This window comes from Apostichopus japonicus, chromosome 16 (assembly GCF_037975245.1).
Source record: "Apostichopus japonicus isolate 1M-3 chromosome 16, ASM3797524v1, whole genome shotgun sequence".
NCBI lineage: Eukaryota > Metazoa > Echinodermata > Holothuroidea > Aspidochirotida > Stichopodidae > Apostichopus > Apostichopus japonicus.
Window position 1 is genome coordinate 3,008,295 of NC_092576.1, and position 18,249 is coordinate 3,026,543.

At 36.9% G+C, this 18,249-nt stretch overlaps 1 protein-coding gene across 2 annotated transcripts in view; it reads left to right on the forward strand.

The window, feature by feature from the left end:
- Nucleotides 1–18,249, forward strand: part of LOC139982445 (degenerin mec-10-like) — a 34,879-nt gene that overhangs the window by 14,873 nt on the left and 1,757 nt on the right. Inside the window, exons 2-10 of one of the 2 annotated variants that reach the window (XM_071995319.1) lie at nt 10,401–10,548; nt 10,999–11,215; nt 12,476–12,576; nt 13,172–13,335; nt 14,136–14,337; nt 15,130–15,202; nt 16,005–16,062; nt 16,618–16,697; nt 17,979–18,054. In XM_071995319.1, coding sequence (XP_071851420.1) covers nt 10,401–10,548; nt 10,999–11,215; nt 12,476–12,576; nt 13,172–13,335; nt 14,136–14,337; nt 15,130–15,202; nt 16,005–16,062; nt 16,618–16,697; nt 17,979–18,054 — 1,119 coding nt within the window. The remainder of the gene's footprint in view (nt 1–10,400; nt 10,549–10,998; nt 11,216–12,475; nt 12,577–13,171; nt 13,336–14,135; nt 14,338–15,129; nt 15,203–16,004; nt 16,063–16,617; nt 16,698–17,978; nt 18,055–18,249) is intronic. The other variant, XM_071995320.1, reaches the window with a different exon arrangement.

The window sequence follows — 18,249 nt, forward strand, 5'->3', positions numbered from 1 at the left end:
TATTCGAAGAAGTATACTCAAGGCCTATATCATGCACGTAAAGCGATGAACGCACAAATACCCACCGCAATATATGTACGAAACAGAGAAGTATACTGCTTACTTACTATAAATATCATTTCCAGATAAGCAAGTGAAATTTCCGGTCACATCACAATGATAAAGTTTACTGTCTGTCACTTTGCAGTTCACTGGTTGGCTACGCCAGTTGGTTAGTAACAATAACGTATTCAGTATAGTTAATTACGTCACAGCCTGGGCTTACTAGAAAGCGGGGAATTTGAAATCAGTAAAAGGCGGTATCACTAGTAGCAACACGTTGGTTTGATTCACACCGCACTTGATCCTCAATCGAGTTCTACATTGCAAAGAGCATTCAAAATGGACGATTCTGGCTTCCGTGGTTTATTGCAGAAGTAACAGAAAGCTCCGTGGAAGCAAGGTTGCCAGTTTATACAAGTACACTTTCAATTCGATCCGTCGCTGGTTTTTAATGATGTTCCGCAGGAAAATGTCATACGTGTATTGGAAAAAGAAAAAAAAAAAACATTTAGAAGCAGCGACAGTTGGAACTACCGCGGCAGTATGCACATGTTGTGACAGAAAGCTTGGTGCAAACATTTGAAGGAAGAATTAAGGGCACTCCGAGCACTACTGGCTGAGAAGGAACAACTTCTTTCGAAAAAAACGAAAACGAAGTTCTCTGTGCCACTGGATTGTTCGGTACGTAACACTAGGCCAAGACTTATCAATGTAACTTTTCAATCACTAAAAGTCACCGTTATATAAACCCTAGACCTGTACAGGCATTCGTTCCTTTAAAAACGATAAATTAAAAGAGTTTAAATATGACAGTGAGAGAAATAATACAATAACCTCCTTTTAGATATCTGTAAAATGTTTCATGCACAATTTGCCAGGGTATACTGTTATTGATACATTCACGTTCTAACCTTGTGATGGTGAACGTCACCCAACCACGTGCCCCCTACCTCCCCCCAACCCATAAACAAATGTGCTTTGTAAACCGTTGAAACATACAGTGGCGTAGGAAGGTACATTTGAGTGGGGGGGGGGCTGAAGACTGATGGCCGGCCCGGGGGAGGGGTCTAAGGGAAGTTTTTCCAGGTGGCCTCAGATGCAATTTGGTGCAATAAAGCACATTTCAATACCCACTCCATTTTGTAAACTTAATTTTGTATTTTCACCTGGCCTTAGATGCAATTTGGTGCTCCAAATGAGATTTTTTTCTCATTTGGAAAGGAAAAAGGGGTTTTCTGACTTGCGAAGCGGGGGGGGGGGGGGATGATACTTCCGCCCCTCCACATTTTTCACTGGGGGACTGGAGATATTGAGAGTTGGAGCTAGTATATTTTTCAACAAAAGTAAACTATGCCAACTGATCTTAATATATGTCTAATTCATATATTATTCTTGTGTCTTTGTTTACAGAAACTTCGGTGTAGATTGAGCGCAGTGAAGAACATAGACTGGTCAGAGGAGAGAAAAGACAGACTGTACAGTGATGTCAACTGATTATATGTCATCCGAGGAATCTGACATGGAGGGCGAACGAGCTAGGGTACCGTAGTGCAGGAGTTCACTTGGGAGTCGGAAAGACTGAACAAAATTAGGCTGGACTCATTCTATAAGGACGTTCTCCTTAGCGAAAAGTCCAGAAAAAAAGGATACCCGCCGTTAGGAAAGGAGACGTATCTTTAAAATGCGTATCGACTGACGCCCCAACTTGGGCTGTTAATTAGGCTGAACAATAATAATGAAGGTATGACCCCCCCCCCTCTCCAAATGGTGAAAATGGTCATTGTTTGATGTGCCGGATTAAGCTTGTGGGAGGCCCGTGGCAAACAGTTTATTGGAGCCCCCATAGAGATACATTGGTACCGGATAACGCCGGATGTATATCTCACAAAAGATATCTATTTGCCCACGGTGGTTATGATACGTACATTAAAACATCACATAAAAACAGTCATGGATCAACAGTGTAAAGACTGCATATCGAAGTCCATTTCGTTTGACTTCTTTGAACTTTTTGTACCATATACAACGTAGAATAATGTAACGTTATAACAATATTTCTTTGAATTTTTTACCCAACGTTTAAACTCGTGCCCCTGTTGCACGTGGATAATCCTGTCCTGAGCGTTTGTTGATTAATGAGGCACCAGGAACAAACAGCAAACGCCGTTGTTTCGGATACAAACAAGTTGCAGTTGACGATTTTGTATAATAAAGAAGAGTTTTCTCTAATTTAACATTTGGTGTAATATAATTACATGATACCTTTAAAACGAAATCCTGTCTGAGATAAATGCAACAAGGAAGAAAGAATATGCCCATAATAATAGATGTCAGATTAATTATTATTTTCTTGTAAGTCTTTTGCTTTAATGGAAGCCTTTTTTTAAATTTCCCTTCACAGCTAATATATTCCATCAAGGGATTAAATGTTAAGGATTAAGTTATCCTTCAAATATTTTCAGGAAACAAAAGCCAAGAAAAAAGCATGATTCTATTAATTGTTAATGAATCATTTAGTAAATCATATTTTAAATAAGACATAGAGCATAGGCCTTATAACTTGTCGTCGAAATGTTGTTGTACTTGTACGATTGTCTTTCATTATTCATGCATGGTTAATTCCAGACTTTCAGGGTAAAGAATTTAGAGATCTTGTTTGGGCTATCATTGAATTTTATATCAAAATATATGTTAATTACAATAAAACTTAAAGCAGCAACAAAATATTAAGCGTGCTAAACGAAATGAGGCAGGAAGTGATGTTCTGTGTCAAGTTCGTTCCACATAAAAGAGGCTGGTACCGTTTCCGGGCCTGGGTGGGGGGGGGGGGGTCGAGGGGCCGATAACCATCATGGAAGAAGTGCCTATAGGCGTTTATATCATCTGAGGATAAACACACCGAATTTTAAACATAAATTTGTTTGGTTCAATTTAACTGCTGATATGTTAAGTTACTTCAAGTGGGTAGCTGGTTTTCAGAGGTTTTTATTTGCAAACTAGTAACTAAAAATAGAAACATTCCATATTTACTTGTTTTTTCCTTCTTTCACCTGGCATTAAAATCGTTGCATGTGTATATAATTGCCACAATGTAAGTAAAGTAATATTTGGGCATCAAAATACATTCTGCGGACAATAATGCATGTTTTGAAATTTGAAAAGGAATATGGCTTCTCGAGGTTTAAACTTTGTATTCAAAAAGCTAAATATTCAACACCATAATGTAAAGCAATATTGAGTTGCATTTAGATGTATTTACACATCAGAAGTGGTCTTTCGTTCATTTACATAGTTTTTGTATAAGTGTAAATATAACAAATAAACGTTTACGATGCGATGTGAAGTGCAAATATATAAATAAAAAAGTGGAAAATCAAACGAGTGTGATTTTATGTTTATTATTTTTAATTTTCTTTAAATCAAATGTAATATTTGATAGAGGTGGTCCGTGTATTTCTCAGCCGTATCAACCCGATTAAGACTCCCTAAACGTGGCGAATAAGCCCAGCCCCTGTATTGGTCGTAAGTAATGTGTTTACGATGACCACGTTTCTCCGTATATATTGGTGTAATCATGGCGTTTACGATGATCAATGCGAGAAGTTTACTGCTGGATTCAAACGTAAACTCCAGATTAACGGTCATGTTTAAGGTAGCGAATCTGTTGTAATTGTGACCGGAAACGTAAAGATTACCCTTCCCTGAAACCGCACGATTAAGTAAGCTTCACCGTATTTGGATGACACTTGGCGTTTACGGTCACCGCGTACTCGGTAAATAAGTCATCGCGAACGCGGAAAACTCACGCGTTTAAGTTGGATCGTAAGCTAACCTTAATCACTAGTTTCAGGAATGGAAACGTAACGGAAACAGGCATGGAACTCGGAATTAACGTCGCAATTACAGACCGAAAACGGCGATTTAAACGCGTGTTTTTTTCCCGTGAACACGTTCGTGCCTTGTAAAGATTTCAGCACTAACGTAGCCACTTAGTGACGTAGTTCATATACTGTAGTACATGATCGAGCATCGTCCTTGATTTTCCACAGGCTTAGTTAGCGGTGTGGTGGTCTTGGGGGCTGAGCCCCAATTACTTGACTTGGGATCAAGCCCCCCCCCCCCCGGATAATTTGAGGATGAAAATGTCTCAACATGTATACAAAATCCCCTAGGGGTACTGAAATAATCATTATTATATTAATTTTGCTTTTGTATCATGGCAAATTTAACTCATTCTTAATACACTATATAAGAAATTTAAACCCCTTCCCAAAAGAAGAAAACTTTGCAAAAGTGGCGGGGGATCCCCCTCTATACTTAGACCCTCCCCACGAAGACCATCCAATGACGCTCCATCTGTTACAAATCCTGGATACGCCAATACTCTCTCTCTCTCTCTCAAAATAATGATACCACTTAAGGTTTGCCACGAACACAGAAGTTCATGTCTCCAAGTGAAACTATAGCAGGCATTATTTAACTATTCTTATGAGGAAGACATACAGTCAGCAGGCGCGTATCCAGGGGGGGGGGCGTTGGGGGTGCGCGCCCCCCGGGTAAGAAAAAGAGGAGAGAAAAAAAAAAGAGAAGAAAAAAGGGAAAAAAAGAGGGGGAAGAGGAAGAAGGAAAGGAAGGAAGGGAAAAGAAAAAGAAGAAAGAGAGAAAAAATAGAATAAAAGCCAAGAAATCCCAAGAGCACTGTACTCTATGGATATCTAGCAATATCTAGCGATATCCAGAGATGAAAATCCCAAGATCGTCCCTAAACTGAAGGCAGATAGAAAATCGAAGCCTTCAGTGTGTAATGAACTTGAAACTGTGCTTCTTTCGAAATGAAAAGAATTTGGGGCTATGGGCTCGGACCATGCTGAGCCGGTGGCCCCGATCAAAAGGGGGCCCCCGCTATTCTGATGCACAGAAACAGTGTAACTCTTTGGATAGGGAGGGCCCGTTTTACTGGGAAAGAAAAACTCATGCAAGACTGAACAAGACAATAAACATATTTTCACGTGATTCGAAATACGGACATCATGATCATGGGCTCATTGGGTATAAATGTTTGTATCGAGCTAGTCGTGTTATTTATTATTATAATGAAAACAAAGTATATAATTTAAAATCCAATTCCAGCCAATGTTGTACTGAGTAAAACATCGGGACACATAATTTTTTGAAAAATTCTAAAACAATAACCCAACACCCAACAGACTTGAAACTGCGTTCATTTGAAAAAGAAGGCAGGGCTTTCATATATTATAATAATAAAAGGTAAGAATAAAGATGCCTTCGGTGTATCTGGTAAGTAAAAAAGAACATGAAATTAAGCTTAGATGGAGACAAAGTTTCAGCCGAAATTAGGCCTATGCTTAGGTTTGATTACTATATTTGTAAAGTAGTCTCCATTATACTCCATACAGCAGGGGGGGGGGGCACTTGCCAGCCCCCTCCTGGAAAATCAAAAATTAAAAAAATAGTTAAGCATTCTAGATATGTTCATTGCATACGGACCCATAATGCACTACTCAAAATCCTAAGACATGATATCTCAAAATAAGCGATGTGTAAATGCAACTTGAACGGGAACGATCTAGGAGTATTTTTTGGCCAAAAAATACTCGTTCGCTGCGCGCCAACCAATGGTGGCGCTCCGCTTAGATAGTCTCAAGTGGTGCGTTACACCTATATGACCTACTGAGCCCCCTACCCTTGTTAACATTTCTGCGGACTCCCTTGCTTGGACCTCCTAATAGGGGGCCCCTTTGGTCCAGGAGCCCTCCCCCAGGCTCATCGTTACGCCACTGGTGGAGCATTGCAAAATAACAGATAATAGTTACTTATTTCAGTCTTATTTCGATTATTCGCAAACAGTAGATATCACATCATATCAGTGAGCATGGAAATCGCGTTCCGGGATGAACAGCCTCCAAACTGTAGATGTGTGTAGTGTTCGGTTTCGGAAATATCTGGTATTTCCTTCAACGAAGTTTTATAGTAGCCGTTATATAAGAGGTTTTAATCTTTGTACACCAATAAATTAACTTAAATTGTTTGAATTTTCGAAATTCCCTGACCACCATTCTTCATCATACTTCCCTCTACTCGTGCAATTTTGACCGGTCTGATAGGGGTTGAAGGAGGTTTTTCTATATTGGTTGTCCATAGATGAAATTTTGTGCAACATTATGGGTATGTTTTGAAGTGAATTTTTTTCACGAGAATTGTGAATTTTCAAATTCTGAACAAATAATGGGCTTAAACCTTGAAAAGTGGGGCTTACGGGTATTGTGGGTGGCGACGTAGAGTCACCTACAAAAAGCAATGATCCACAGGAGATGCGATGAGGTCGACCATGATGTGTGACTGGTGACAATCTTCAAAAAGGTTATGGATGAAAAAAAAAACTATTGGGAAAAATTCTTGGTTCTCAGGAAAACGTGTACATCTTATTAGTCATTTCAATCCCGAGAAGTGCCATTTCCGGTGATCTGGGGGGTATCAAAACCAGAAATTTTATTGTACGCTGCGCGCCAACCGATGGTGGCGCTCCAATTAGATGGTAATCCGCGCCCCCCGGGTCAGAAAATCCTGGATACGCCCCTGGTCAGCTACGTCATAAGAGTGAGTAATATTTCATGAATAATTCATAAATCTCAAACCCCTTACCAAAGAATGGTTTAAAAGCTCCCTTCTGAACCCCCGCTTGGTATTTTGTTATTTCGTGAGGCCCTCGTGAGGTCTTTCCAACCGGGACCGCTCACAAGGAAATTCATTTTAGCACTTATGATTTCTAGATACAAATACATGTTTTGCTTTCTATCGTCGAGTAATTTCCGAAAATGAAAGTAAAGAAAAGAATAAGTGGAGATACGCTTTAGCAAGACATCGTAATGTGAAACTCTGCTTGCCATACTGATGTGATAAGCACATGCGTTGCTCTTCATGCTAGGAGTAAATACACATACTTACCAGTGGCGTAGCCACGGGCATGGAGGAGGGGGCGAGATATTGAGTATTTAATTTAATACATTTAGATTGATTTAGATACATACACATGTTTGCTTTCTATCGTCGAGCATTTTACGAAAATGAAATTGAAGAATAGGTGGAGACACGCTTTAGCAAAGCATCGGAATGTGAAACTCTGCTGTCCATACTGATGTGATCAGCACATGCTAGAAGTAAATGCAAATTCCGACCAGTGGAATAGCCACGGGCGGGGAGGAGGGGATATGCTAAGTCCCCCAAATATCTATCAGTCTCTACAAAGATTATCGGATGAAATGTTTTTTATTTAGAAGATCATGCCCAAAACAGTGGTCCCCCATAAACGTCCTACCATTATTTCAACCCCTTTACGGGATGTAGTGGTCTTGACGTTTTGAATCTGAACGACCATCTTGTTCAAATATGATATTTACGTGTGGAACTGAACTTTGGTTGGTTTGCAGGCGTCGTGTGTTGATGGATGTGGGTGGGTGTGTTTGTGTGCGAGGGAGGAGGGAAGGGGGGGGGGGTAATAACAGGGTATGACAATAGCTAAACAGGTGTCCAAAGTTCATGGGTGTAAGTCTAGAAACTAAAAGCACATTACTTAATCGGCATCATGTGGCGGCTTACATTACTGGTCAGAGGTTAAAGTGAAACAAACTATATTTTGATCATTACGCACTGTGTTCTCAAATTAAAAAAAGAAAAATTTAAGTCCAAAAACCAACGCAATATGAAACCTTTAATGTTAAAAGATGATAGGATGTTGTGTAGAACCTTCAAGTTATTCTAACAAGAAAATCCGCTGTTCGCAAAATTAAGTGGTAATCTTGCCAACAAAATGGGCCCGTTGTTACAAATTTCTACAAAGAGGTTACTTATTGGTCTAAAACTCACTCTTATGTTTACATTCATGTTCCTATGCATCTGAACAACTATGAGATCATATTCGCGTATACGTGTAATCTACTCCGTTGAGTAAAGTATATCACTATTTCTGGATATTGTTTCCACCAACGACACCGTGTATACTGAATGCATCAATTTGGGAATTTTGGCAAAGACTAGTAGGCTGCATGAAACGAATAAATGAAGTTTATTTTCTTCAGAAAAACTTTATTCTAGCTAGCATACAGTATAGTCAGAAGTATTAAACTAACGACAGTAGCATGTCGAGTTCTGCTAGCTCAGGGTGATCCCGTTGAGCTGACAAACCAAAAATGAATCACGCGCAGAAATTGAATTAATGACATTTACAAGTAGTCTTCTGGATCGTACTGATTCCAGTGAATATTAAGATCTGATAAAGCTTCGGTTGCCTAAAATATCTCTTTGGAACGTTGAAAGAGTCTACTATTTTAGTGCATCACTTATAAAGTTATGTTCAGAATCCACATACTAACATTAATATTAATTAGCAGAATGCTCCAAAATGGCAAATCACAAGTGAAATTTAGAACTTGAAAAATAAGCTCCGCTACACTGTTAAAACTACCGCAAATTAATAATAGATAGATAACGGGAAACATTATTTAGATTGTGCACTCATTGTTACTTAAAGTTTATAGCCCTTTACTGTAAATAACAAGTGAAAGTATCATAAAAACCGTTCATTAACATTCCCTATTCGTTCTAAAAAAAAACAGTTACGTCATAGCGCAGGCGTCCTGGCTGCCGGTATTCTATCGTAAAAATATGACATTTATTTTTCTAACAGTACATGCGGAATACGGGTCGAGAAGGCAACACTGCATCTAAATACCACTTTTTTCCTGAAGCCCTAGGGTTAATTTATATCATGTTACAAATGAAGAGCTTGCTGTTTGTAGTACAATTTTAGAAACAGACCTATCAGGGACACCGTAGATCTTGGGAATAACTGCAATGTAGCTTTATGGGACTTGCAGCAACTGAAAAGAGTAAACATAAATATATTCCATACGTGGTTGTCGCGCCTTGAAGCAGTTTAAACATATAGTGACACAACAGTTTTCAGACCTAGGAGGATAACATATTATTCAGTGATTCCTTTGATATTGTTTCAATCGCGATAATTGACGTGTACTAGGTTAAGTTACAATAATCTAAACGAGACTCTTACGAACCAAAAGACGTCGTTTTGAATTGTGTTTCATTATGCCAGAGTATTCTGGAATCTCGTTAAATTTCTTTTAGATCTCTATTCACCGTAAAGTAAGTAATTTCTTTGCGAGCCAGATTCTGTGGCTTTTCAGTAATTTATTTCTGTGGCTTTACTTCTCAACACAACTAAGTAACCCAGTAAAAAATCTTTTTAATAAACACTAATACTGAAAAGTTAGAATGTTATAAGTATAGCATGTTATGGTTACACAGGTAATAAGGTAATGGTGATAAGCAAACTTATTATAAACGTCAGCTAAATCAAAAGGTTGTACTTTCTTATTTGTTGTATCCTTTAACAGTTTTCCCTATTAAAAAAAAAATAGCTAAGAACATAAGAAAATAGCAATGTTCAAGTCATATGGTATCAAAGACCTTTACAGTAATTTGTTTGTGATATGAAAAACAGCTACAGCTATTTGGAAAAGTGAAAAAATACAGAAATAATGGTTATAGTATAAACAGTAACCTTCCCACAACGGGCGAGTTTTTCTTAATTTTGGATGGAAGATAAACACCTAAATATGCACTTAAGGGCGTTTCTGAGCTTTAAATCAGAAACAAAATCCACACCAAATAGTTCGATGGAAACGTTGGTTAGGAGTGTGTTACTCTCAACTTTAACCGCGGTGGTGTTGAGGCAGTAAACCCTGGCCTAGCATGAAAGTCTGGTCCACTCGACTGCAAATTGTTTAGTTGAAAGTCACTAGTAGTAGTAGTAAGTTGAGTCTCGTCTATTGAAAGTCACTGATCGATTCTTTTTATGACGATTTCTATCACACTTGAGCCACTTGAGTCTGACGAGAGAGCGTCAAGTGGTCTACAAAACCTCGATGCCCTTGGACAATTAGGGAGCCATGAAAATATGGGTTGAAGATTATAAGTATTTTTAATTACTTTCATCACATTTATACTCAAGGAAAATTGATGACATATTTTTCTTTTTTTTGGGGGGGGGGGGGGCACCGACCTGGTTCTCGGCATTCTAAGTCAAACCGTGGCAATTAAAATAAATAAAAACAATAATTGTTGAAGTCAACGTATTTGATTGAATCTATCGACTTAGTAAAGTTCAAATAAAGTTTACATACATTTAGCATTGTTTTTCCTCGTCGTAGAAATGTCAAAGTTTCAAAAAAAGTACCACAGGAAAGCATTTCTTGTCTTGTTCGAGTGATGATAGTCGAAGGGTTCTTACACGTTGAAAGGAATATTGTTTGATTCCTTAGGAGAAAGATGAAAAATGGAAACAAATCATCGAACGGGATGACTTTTGGAAAGTTACAGGAGCTGATGATGACTATCATTGGTTGTGGGATTCCGTTTCTTCTTCTAGCAGCGACTCGACCAAAGAGGAATCCGCGTTCCGAATTAAGCGTGAGTACTGAGATACCTATTATGTTTCGAGAAGAGAAATATTCATAATCGATATGTAAGGGTAAATTGCGTGTCATGCTCCGAAAGAGGGTTAGCATGCGGTTTCATAATGTAACGTATTAACGCATACATTTAAAATTGCACAACTGCAGCAAGAAATTAACTGCCAATTTCTCATTACTGATCCGAATGGAGGCAGAATAAACCTGGGATACCAATAAATAATAACTCAATCCTCCAGTTGCTTAACATGTTAATGTAACTTGGTAGAAGGGGAAATAATAAGATCGTCATAAATACACAAACTCTTGGACGAAAGCCGACAGGGTGATGTCGTGCAAAGTAAGTTTGAGTCTTTGATAATAATTTGGTCATTATATAGATATTGTTTTTTGAAACAGATTAAAATTACACATTTATTATTTCAAACATTTCTTTAAATAATTCCAGGCGAAATTTCAGAATACTATGGTGACTCGTCCTATTATTATTCAACCTATCCTGACTGGTTTAACGCGCCTGAATTACCTGAAAACCTGGGGCCGGATAACATATTGTCTATTACGAGATACTTGATACCCACCAAGGAAGAATTGACAAAGTTTGGGCACCAAGCAGAAGATTTAATACGAAAATGTACTTTCAATGGTAGACCGTGTAATCACAGGTATGTTATACTGGGGTTTCTTCTAGTCAATAATTGTACTCCATGTCTATGAGTGATGCTTTAACAGCTCATCATCGTTCGTAGCAATTCGTATATCTTGGTAAAACTGACGATAGTTGGACAATTTGAGTGCGACAGTCGGAACTTCCGACTGTCGCACTCTAATTTACCTAGGCCTATTCATATATTCTTGTGATTGTGAATGACCTAACAATTTTGGTTAAAATTGACCTTTAATCAGTCATATTTACCACGTTTTCCTTGCCAGTTTGAGAAATTGTATTTCGCGATCCTTATACTCCACCGTACAAACTTCGTACGATTTTGAATACTCTACAAAACAAATGCCTAATGGAACTACTGTACAACTTTCGCCAGCTTCAATTCGGTTTATTTATGTACTAATGTTCTATTGGGTGGGTTGACCCTGTTCGCTATGTATAAAAATAGGATGCATATTTTCTCCATGGAATACAATAAAACACTCAATGCTAATCTACGAAAGCTTAAAAGTGCTATCATCATAAGAAAAACTTTGCCCTATAAGTTGACATTCATCAGTAAATTGTTTAGATAACAAGATAAAATCTAATCAAAATCAGAAAAATGAGTGCTCAGTTGGAATTTCAGCCACTACACCCCCAATCATCAGGCCTTAGCTACGTCCCTGTATATAAGCAAGGGAATGCTAATTTATTATTAAACATGGAATCAATTTTGACGGGATGACTTTTTTTTTTTTACTTGAATTTATATCCTGATTGGGTAGGAGGATATAAGCTCCTATTTACAGATCAGGGACATATTTAACCTTAAGCTTGATTTCAAATGCCTCAATAGCTCTTTAATGTCGGTTGCTTGTACGTTTGTCCAGCTAGATGGGACATCTCGTGGGTAACGAATAATATCTACATATTCCGTAAGGGTGAAATTTTTACCACATTTATTATTGAAGTGTCTTTAATAACTAACGTAACGTACTTACAATATTTCAGTTGATTTATTTTAGTATGCAAGATTAATTGTGTAAATGCTTAGTTTTATATGAAATTATAGAAATTAATTATAGAAATTAGTTCATTTATCCTGATATTGTTACTATGTAAATGTTGCCGGAAAAAATTGATCTTAATGCAGAGTGAAAATGAGTTACACAAAATATTAAGTACGGTAATCGTATGTCTTCGTATACCAAATTTACAAATTGTAAGTTATTTCATAAGTGACAGGTAAAACTCTTTTCATTCTCTTATTCAACAGCCATTTTGACGTTTCACAAAACAAACAATATGGCAACTGTTTTACCTTCAACTCCTCTGGAATTGCCGGTGGCAAAATTTCAAAAGTTGGGGAAAAGCTTGGTAAATAAACTTACCTTTTTTTTCTGTAATTTCAACTATTTGATGGTGATATATCCTAACTCGTAGCTGCAGTGATATCGGTAAGTCGGGATAATATAGAAGTGGTAGGCTAAATCTAGAAGTTAAAATATCTTACAAATGTTAGAAGTTGTACCTGGTTAAAGCTTCTACCGGTGCACTCAGAGTAGACCAAGTATACTCTAAGAAATCTACGACTCAGAAGTCCATTTAGCTTGTGTTTGTGTTCGGTCAACGAGAGTGGCGTCGAGTATCAAATCAGGCGTCGGTTCCTAATTTGAAGATTTACCTTTTTCTTATACATTCTAAAAAAAAGAGGAGAAAAATATATTCTTTATGCTATATTTCTATGACCCTCTTTTGTTGGGCCAGGTGACTTATTCCCATATGTTTTTCTATAATAATTACAATTTCTATAATGACATAATTTTTGAGACGGTAATTTTCAGCTGAAGTTCCTTAACAAAATAATAACACATATCTCACTAATGCGTTAGTAGTTAAATCAGAAAGATATCTAACGTTTGTGTTATTTCTTCTTCACCATGTTGTAATTTTCTCCTTAACTAATGAATAGGATTACACTTGACGTTGTTCATTGAAAACCCCGAGTACGTCGGTTTACTTACGGAGGAATCGGGCGTCAGAATGGCTATCCACCCAAGGAATTCATTCCCCTTCCCTGAAGACATCGGTATATCTCTCGCTCCTGGTTTTGTGACCTCAATTGGACTTCGCCAGGTTAGCACTATTATTATTATCAACAGGCAACTGGGCGTTACGATATAATTTTCTAACAAATATACATTATCTCTAGGGGCGTCGATCCGTTTAACTCTCCATGAAGGGAGAAGCTGAATACCCAGAACCAGATAAGCCTTCCATGAGTACAACTCCCTTGATCAGAAGCAGACACGGAATCCCCCCCCCCCTCCTCCTCTCTCCCATTCGACCCTAGTTTGTTTCCTGTAATAAATGCATTCATGCGCATGTTATGTATTACAATAATTGTATTTGCGTTACATTAACGTATTTTCATATTCATTTAGATAGTTTGAAAACAGACATTCAAGTTATGGTATTTATTGTTTTCTTCATTTATCCATTTGCAATAGTTGGAAGGACAACATCGTACTTTTGGCCCCCTGCCTTAACCGTCGGAGAACACCTTCTCCCTCGGCGTGACGACCCTGGGGCAGCCCCGTGAAGATGATCAAGTCAGATCAAAAGACCATATATATATATAAATATATATATATATATATATATATATATATATATATATATATATATATATATATATATATATATATATATAAATGAAAATCGTAATGAGTTGGAAAATCAAGAACAGTGAAAAAACTTTCAGCCTCCACCGGGATTCGAACCACGGGCCTCCCGTATATATATATATATATATATATATATATATATATATATATATATATATATATATATATATATATATATATATATATATATATATATATATTTATATATTTTAAGTCCATGTTTTTTATGTATAATCACTCATTGTACAGGTCGAACTAAAACGGTTGCCATACCCTCATGGTGAATGCACCGACGGGAAGGAATTCGATCATGTACAAGGTGAAAACTATATTTACAGTGTTATCTCCTGTCAGAAGAAATGCTTTCTGAAAAATCTAAATAAAATTTGCGGTTGTGTGGACGACATCTACAAGGACTTTCAGAATACAGCCCAGTGCTCCCACAATAACTGTAAGTATTCGACAATAACAACTATATGCTAAATTCCTGCAACGGTTATTTGAGGGAATATGAAGATTGATAGCATTTTTAACTCAGTGCCGTGGGTACTGGATTCACTAGAATTTGTACGTGAACATGCTAAGTTAAGATTGAAATTGAATAATTTGCTAAAAAATAACTGCTTGCCTGGAGAAGGGTACAACATAATGGACGCGTATGAGAGACCGTGCTTTGGCACTGAAGTAAAAACTGAATGCAAATTACCGCTATTTTAAGATTTATATTTAACAACAAAAGATAGGACAGAATAAGCACTGGTGTACGATATAATTAATTTTTTACTTAAAAGTGCGATACGATATTTTAATCATTTTAGAATCTTATAGAACATTAGATGAAGAAACAATTGAAGTTCAACCAGTAGATCTTTACAATGTTGTTTCTACCAATTTTGGTAGCTTGACAATGAGGATGCTGTAATTAAATAATGGGGAAACGATGAAACTGATAATCAGAATTGCTTCATTACATAAGTACATAAGTAAAGGTTCGAACAAAATGTAACAATCATATCAAAGCCTTTCTAGTTAGACTTGTCCTCCGATGAGCCTAATCAAATTTTTTGTTTTGATAATATTAAGGTAGTTTAATGAGAACAAAATAGTAGTGTCGTGTTATAGGTGTAACCGTTTGATATGACTTTTCTTCATTACTTGCAAACCATATCTACTATTAAAATTATCATAGCTTTGTGATTTTTGTTTACTTATTACTTTCACCTTTTCCCCCTCAATTTTACAGCAAAGTGCCAGCAGTTTGTACAGAGAAGGTTCCATAACAACAGTCTTGAATGTCATTGTCCTGTTCCCTGCCAGTAAATAAATGTTTTCTATTGAATTAAAAATAGCTGTAAACTATAAACATAAACTTAACTCTTTCGTTTCATTGTTGATATCTTCTATCCTTACAGTCTATCGTGCATTGCAATATTAACAAAGCAAATATAAGTATCTTGATGTAGTTTACTAACAGTACAATGGATAAAAAGTTACCTTGATGTAGATGGTGATGCAGTCCGTGTTTTAAGCGCATCAGGGAAGTCATTGTCCTGTTCCCTGCCAGGAAATAACTGTTTGTTTATTGAATTAAAAATAGCTGTAAACTATAAACATAAACTTCACACTTTCGTTTCATTTGTGATATCTTCTATCCTTACAGTAAATCGTCCATTGCAATAGTAGCAAAGCAAATATAAGTATATTGATGTAGTTTACCAAGTTACCTTGATGTAGATGGTGATGCATTCCGTGTTTTAAACGCATCGGGGACTTTAACAGCATGTGAAATACTTTGATGTAACAGCTTAGACGACTGTCTTAGGTGGCACCCGTTGACGATGATAGAAATTTTGGTAACTGTTTCAATATCAGCGGTGACTGATACAATGTCATCGTTACGTGACTACGGTTTTGTAGTTAGTTGAGGCTCTGAGGACAATGGGCTAAGACATACAATGAGAAATACTTTACTAGGTATTCTAGAATGTTTTGCTGTTACACATTGAAGATGCTCCTCTTCTTGGCTTCCGTGCTTCCGTTTTCGTAGGCTGGATTATGATCATGGGCGTCTCCTCAAATCAGATGAGGAAATAAGTTATTTTTAATTTGTTATTGCAGTGAATTCATATACAACACGAAAATCAGTTCCGCAGTTTGGCCGTCAGAAATGTATCAGGTATGTAAAGGCCATGGGCTACAATGCTAAAGATAATATCAACACAGTGCAAAATTGATATTGTCTTCTTGTCTAATATGACAATAGTCATATGGTGTCGGATGACATCGTGTAGTTAGTAACAGTTATCGTCTTATCGATTTCGTGCAATAAACGTTTTGTAAGAGGCGGTGTTACAATAAAGATCTACAAAATACAACACTTAAAAGATAGATGCATTAGGCATGGGAGCATACGAGTAGAGCGAATTTGTCATGGATATGCATTGCCTTTATGCAGAAAGCACAACGGTTATGTTCTAAATAAATGAACGATTTGATATTGTTTAATTTGTTTGCGTATCCCATCCTATTTTGTCAAATATATATCTACTCATGAATTAAAACAAATGATATACGGGGTGACTTCCTTGTTGTACATTCGTTTAAATTTTTATCTGGAAATGTTTTCACTCACGTATATTTCAAAATAGTACGATACATAATACAATATTTAATGAGGAAAATAGTTTGTCTTTCACTGATTTTCTCGTAATTATTATATTTTTCTCAAAAGTATCACCTACATCAAGAGTTCAATGTGACAGATAACGATAACATCGATGTCAACCTGTGGAAAGACATTGCTGTGACTCGGTAAGTTTGGCAACCGGTTTAAAGCAGCATTTTGCGTTGGGTCGCTTTTTTCCACCTTTTTAACATGTGCATCGATTTTTTTTAGATGTATCAATCATAAAACAGCAAACTAAGATACCATCCAAGTTTCACCCTGCCAAGAGCGTTAATTAGCGAGTAATTAACGAGTTATGTCGATAACGAGTAAAAGTGTCCTCGACAAAGCTTTCATATCTCCAAATCCACTAGTTTGAATTCCACCAATCAGTGAATAGTATGTTTATTCATGAGCATTTTGCGTTTGATCGCCGTTTTCTACTTTTTTGACATGTCCATCGAGTTTTTTACATGCATCAAATCACAAAACAGCAAATTAAGATATTAGCCAAGTTTTTCCCTGCCAAAAACGTTAATTGGCGAGTATTCCACATACAAAATTAATCGCATTCAGTTCCCAAACCCACTAGTTTGAATTCAACCAATCAGAGATGCAGGTTTAGTTATGAGCCGTTGCTAAAAATAGATTCAAGACTTTGCCTTGGTACAACCAAGGAGTTGTTATGCAACTCCCTGGTACAACTGCCATATAGACTGTACACAAATCAAGCGTGGTGTTATATTACGTATCTGTCAATGACGTTCGTAGTGTTTAAATATTCATATTATGGGCGAGGTTTATTGGGTTCCCAACGGAAAATATCTTGGAGAACAACAAAGTTGAAAGTTGCAATTTTTTGGACTTTTATGCCACCATTTGAAGTAAAATATAAATAGATAAGCTAGTTATGTATGTCGTTATGGCATAGTGGAGTCAGTGAGGTTGAGAAATATTAAAAAAGAAAAGGACGCAAAATGCTGCTTTAAAGGAAATCAAGAAGAAAAAGAAAACGTGGTTGTGTCTTCTTTTGCTGTCGTATAAATAAAATAGATGTAATACTTAGCAGAATCGTACGAAAACTTCTAATTACAGACCTAATTTATAACCTTAATATGTTGTAGAATGTACCATTTTACGTCTAAACTTTTAAAGTGTTTTTTTCTTCTCGGGGAGACAACTAAACCTTTTTACGGATAATCGGCCTCAGGGTGACATCAACTCCTTCTTCAAATAATGTATCCGTTCGTACTTTGAAAACATTGACTAATGTGAAGGAAATAAAACATTGAAGGTTTATCTCCTTATAAAAAGTATAGTTTGATAGGCCACAAAACTTGCAAACTGCTAAAGCTTTTTGTGCAGACTGCAAACTTACTCTGAAAAGAAATATATTCACCTGATCAGTGTTCAATTTATTCACACAGTAAAAACCTCGTAAGAGTCAAAATTTACTTCGAGGAACTAAACTACGAGCTTGTGGAACAGATAAAAACCTACTCTGTAAGTAAAAGAGAGATTCATGTAAACCATAAATATTTCACATTAGCAAATTTTTTATTCACATGGTTGGTCTGAAGCGGAGGATTGAAGCTAAATGACCAATCAATAGTCGATAATCCTGGATTGTCACCGATCAACCAGAATTATCGATCGATAAACATGGATTCTCGACTGATATAAACACGGATTATCAAA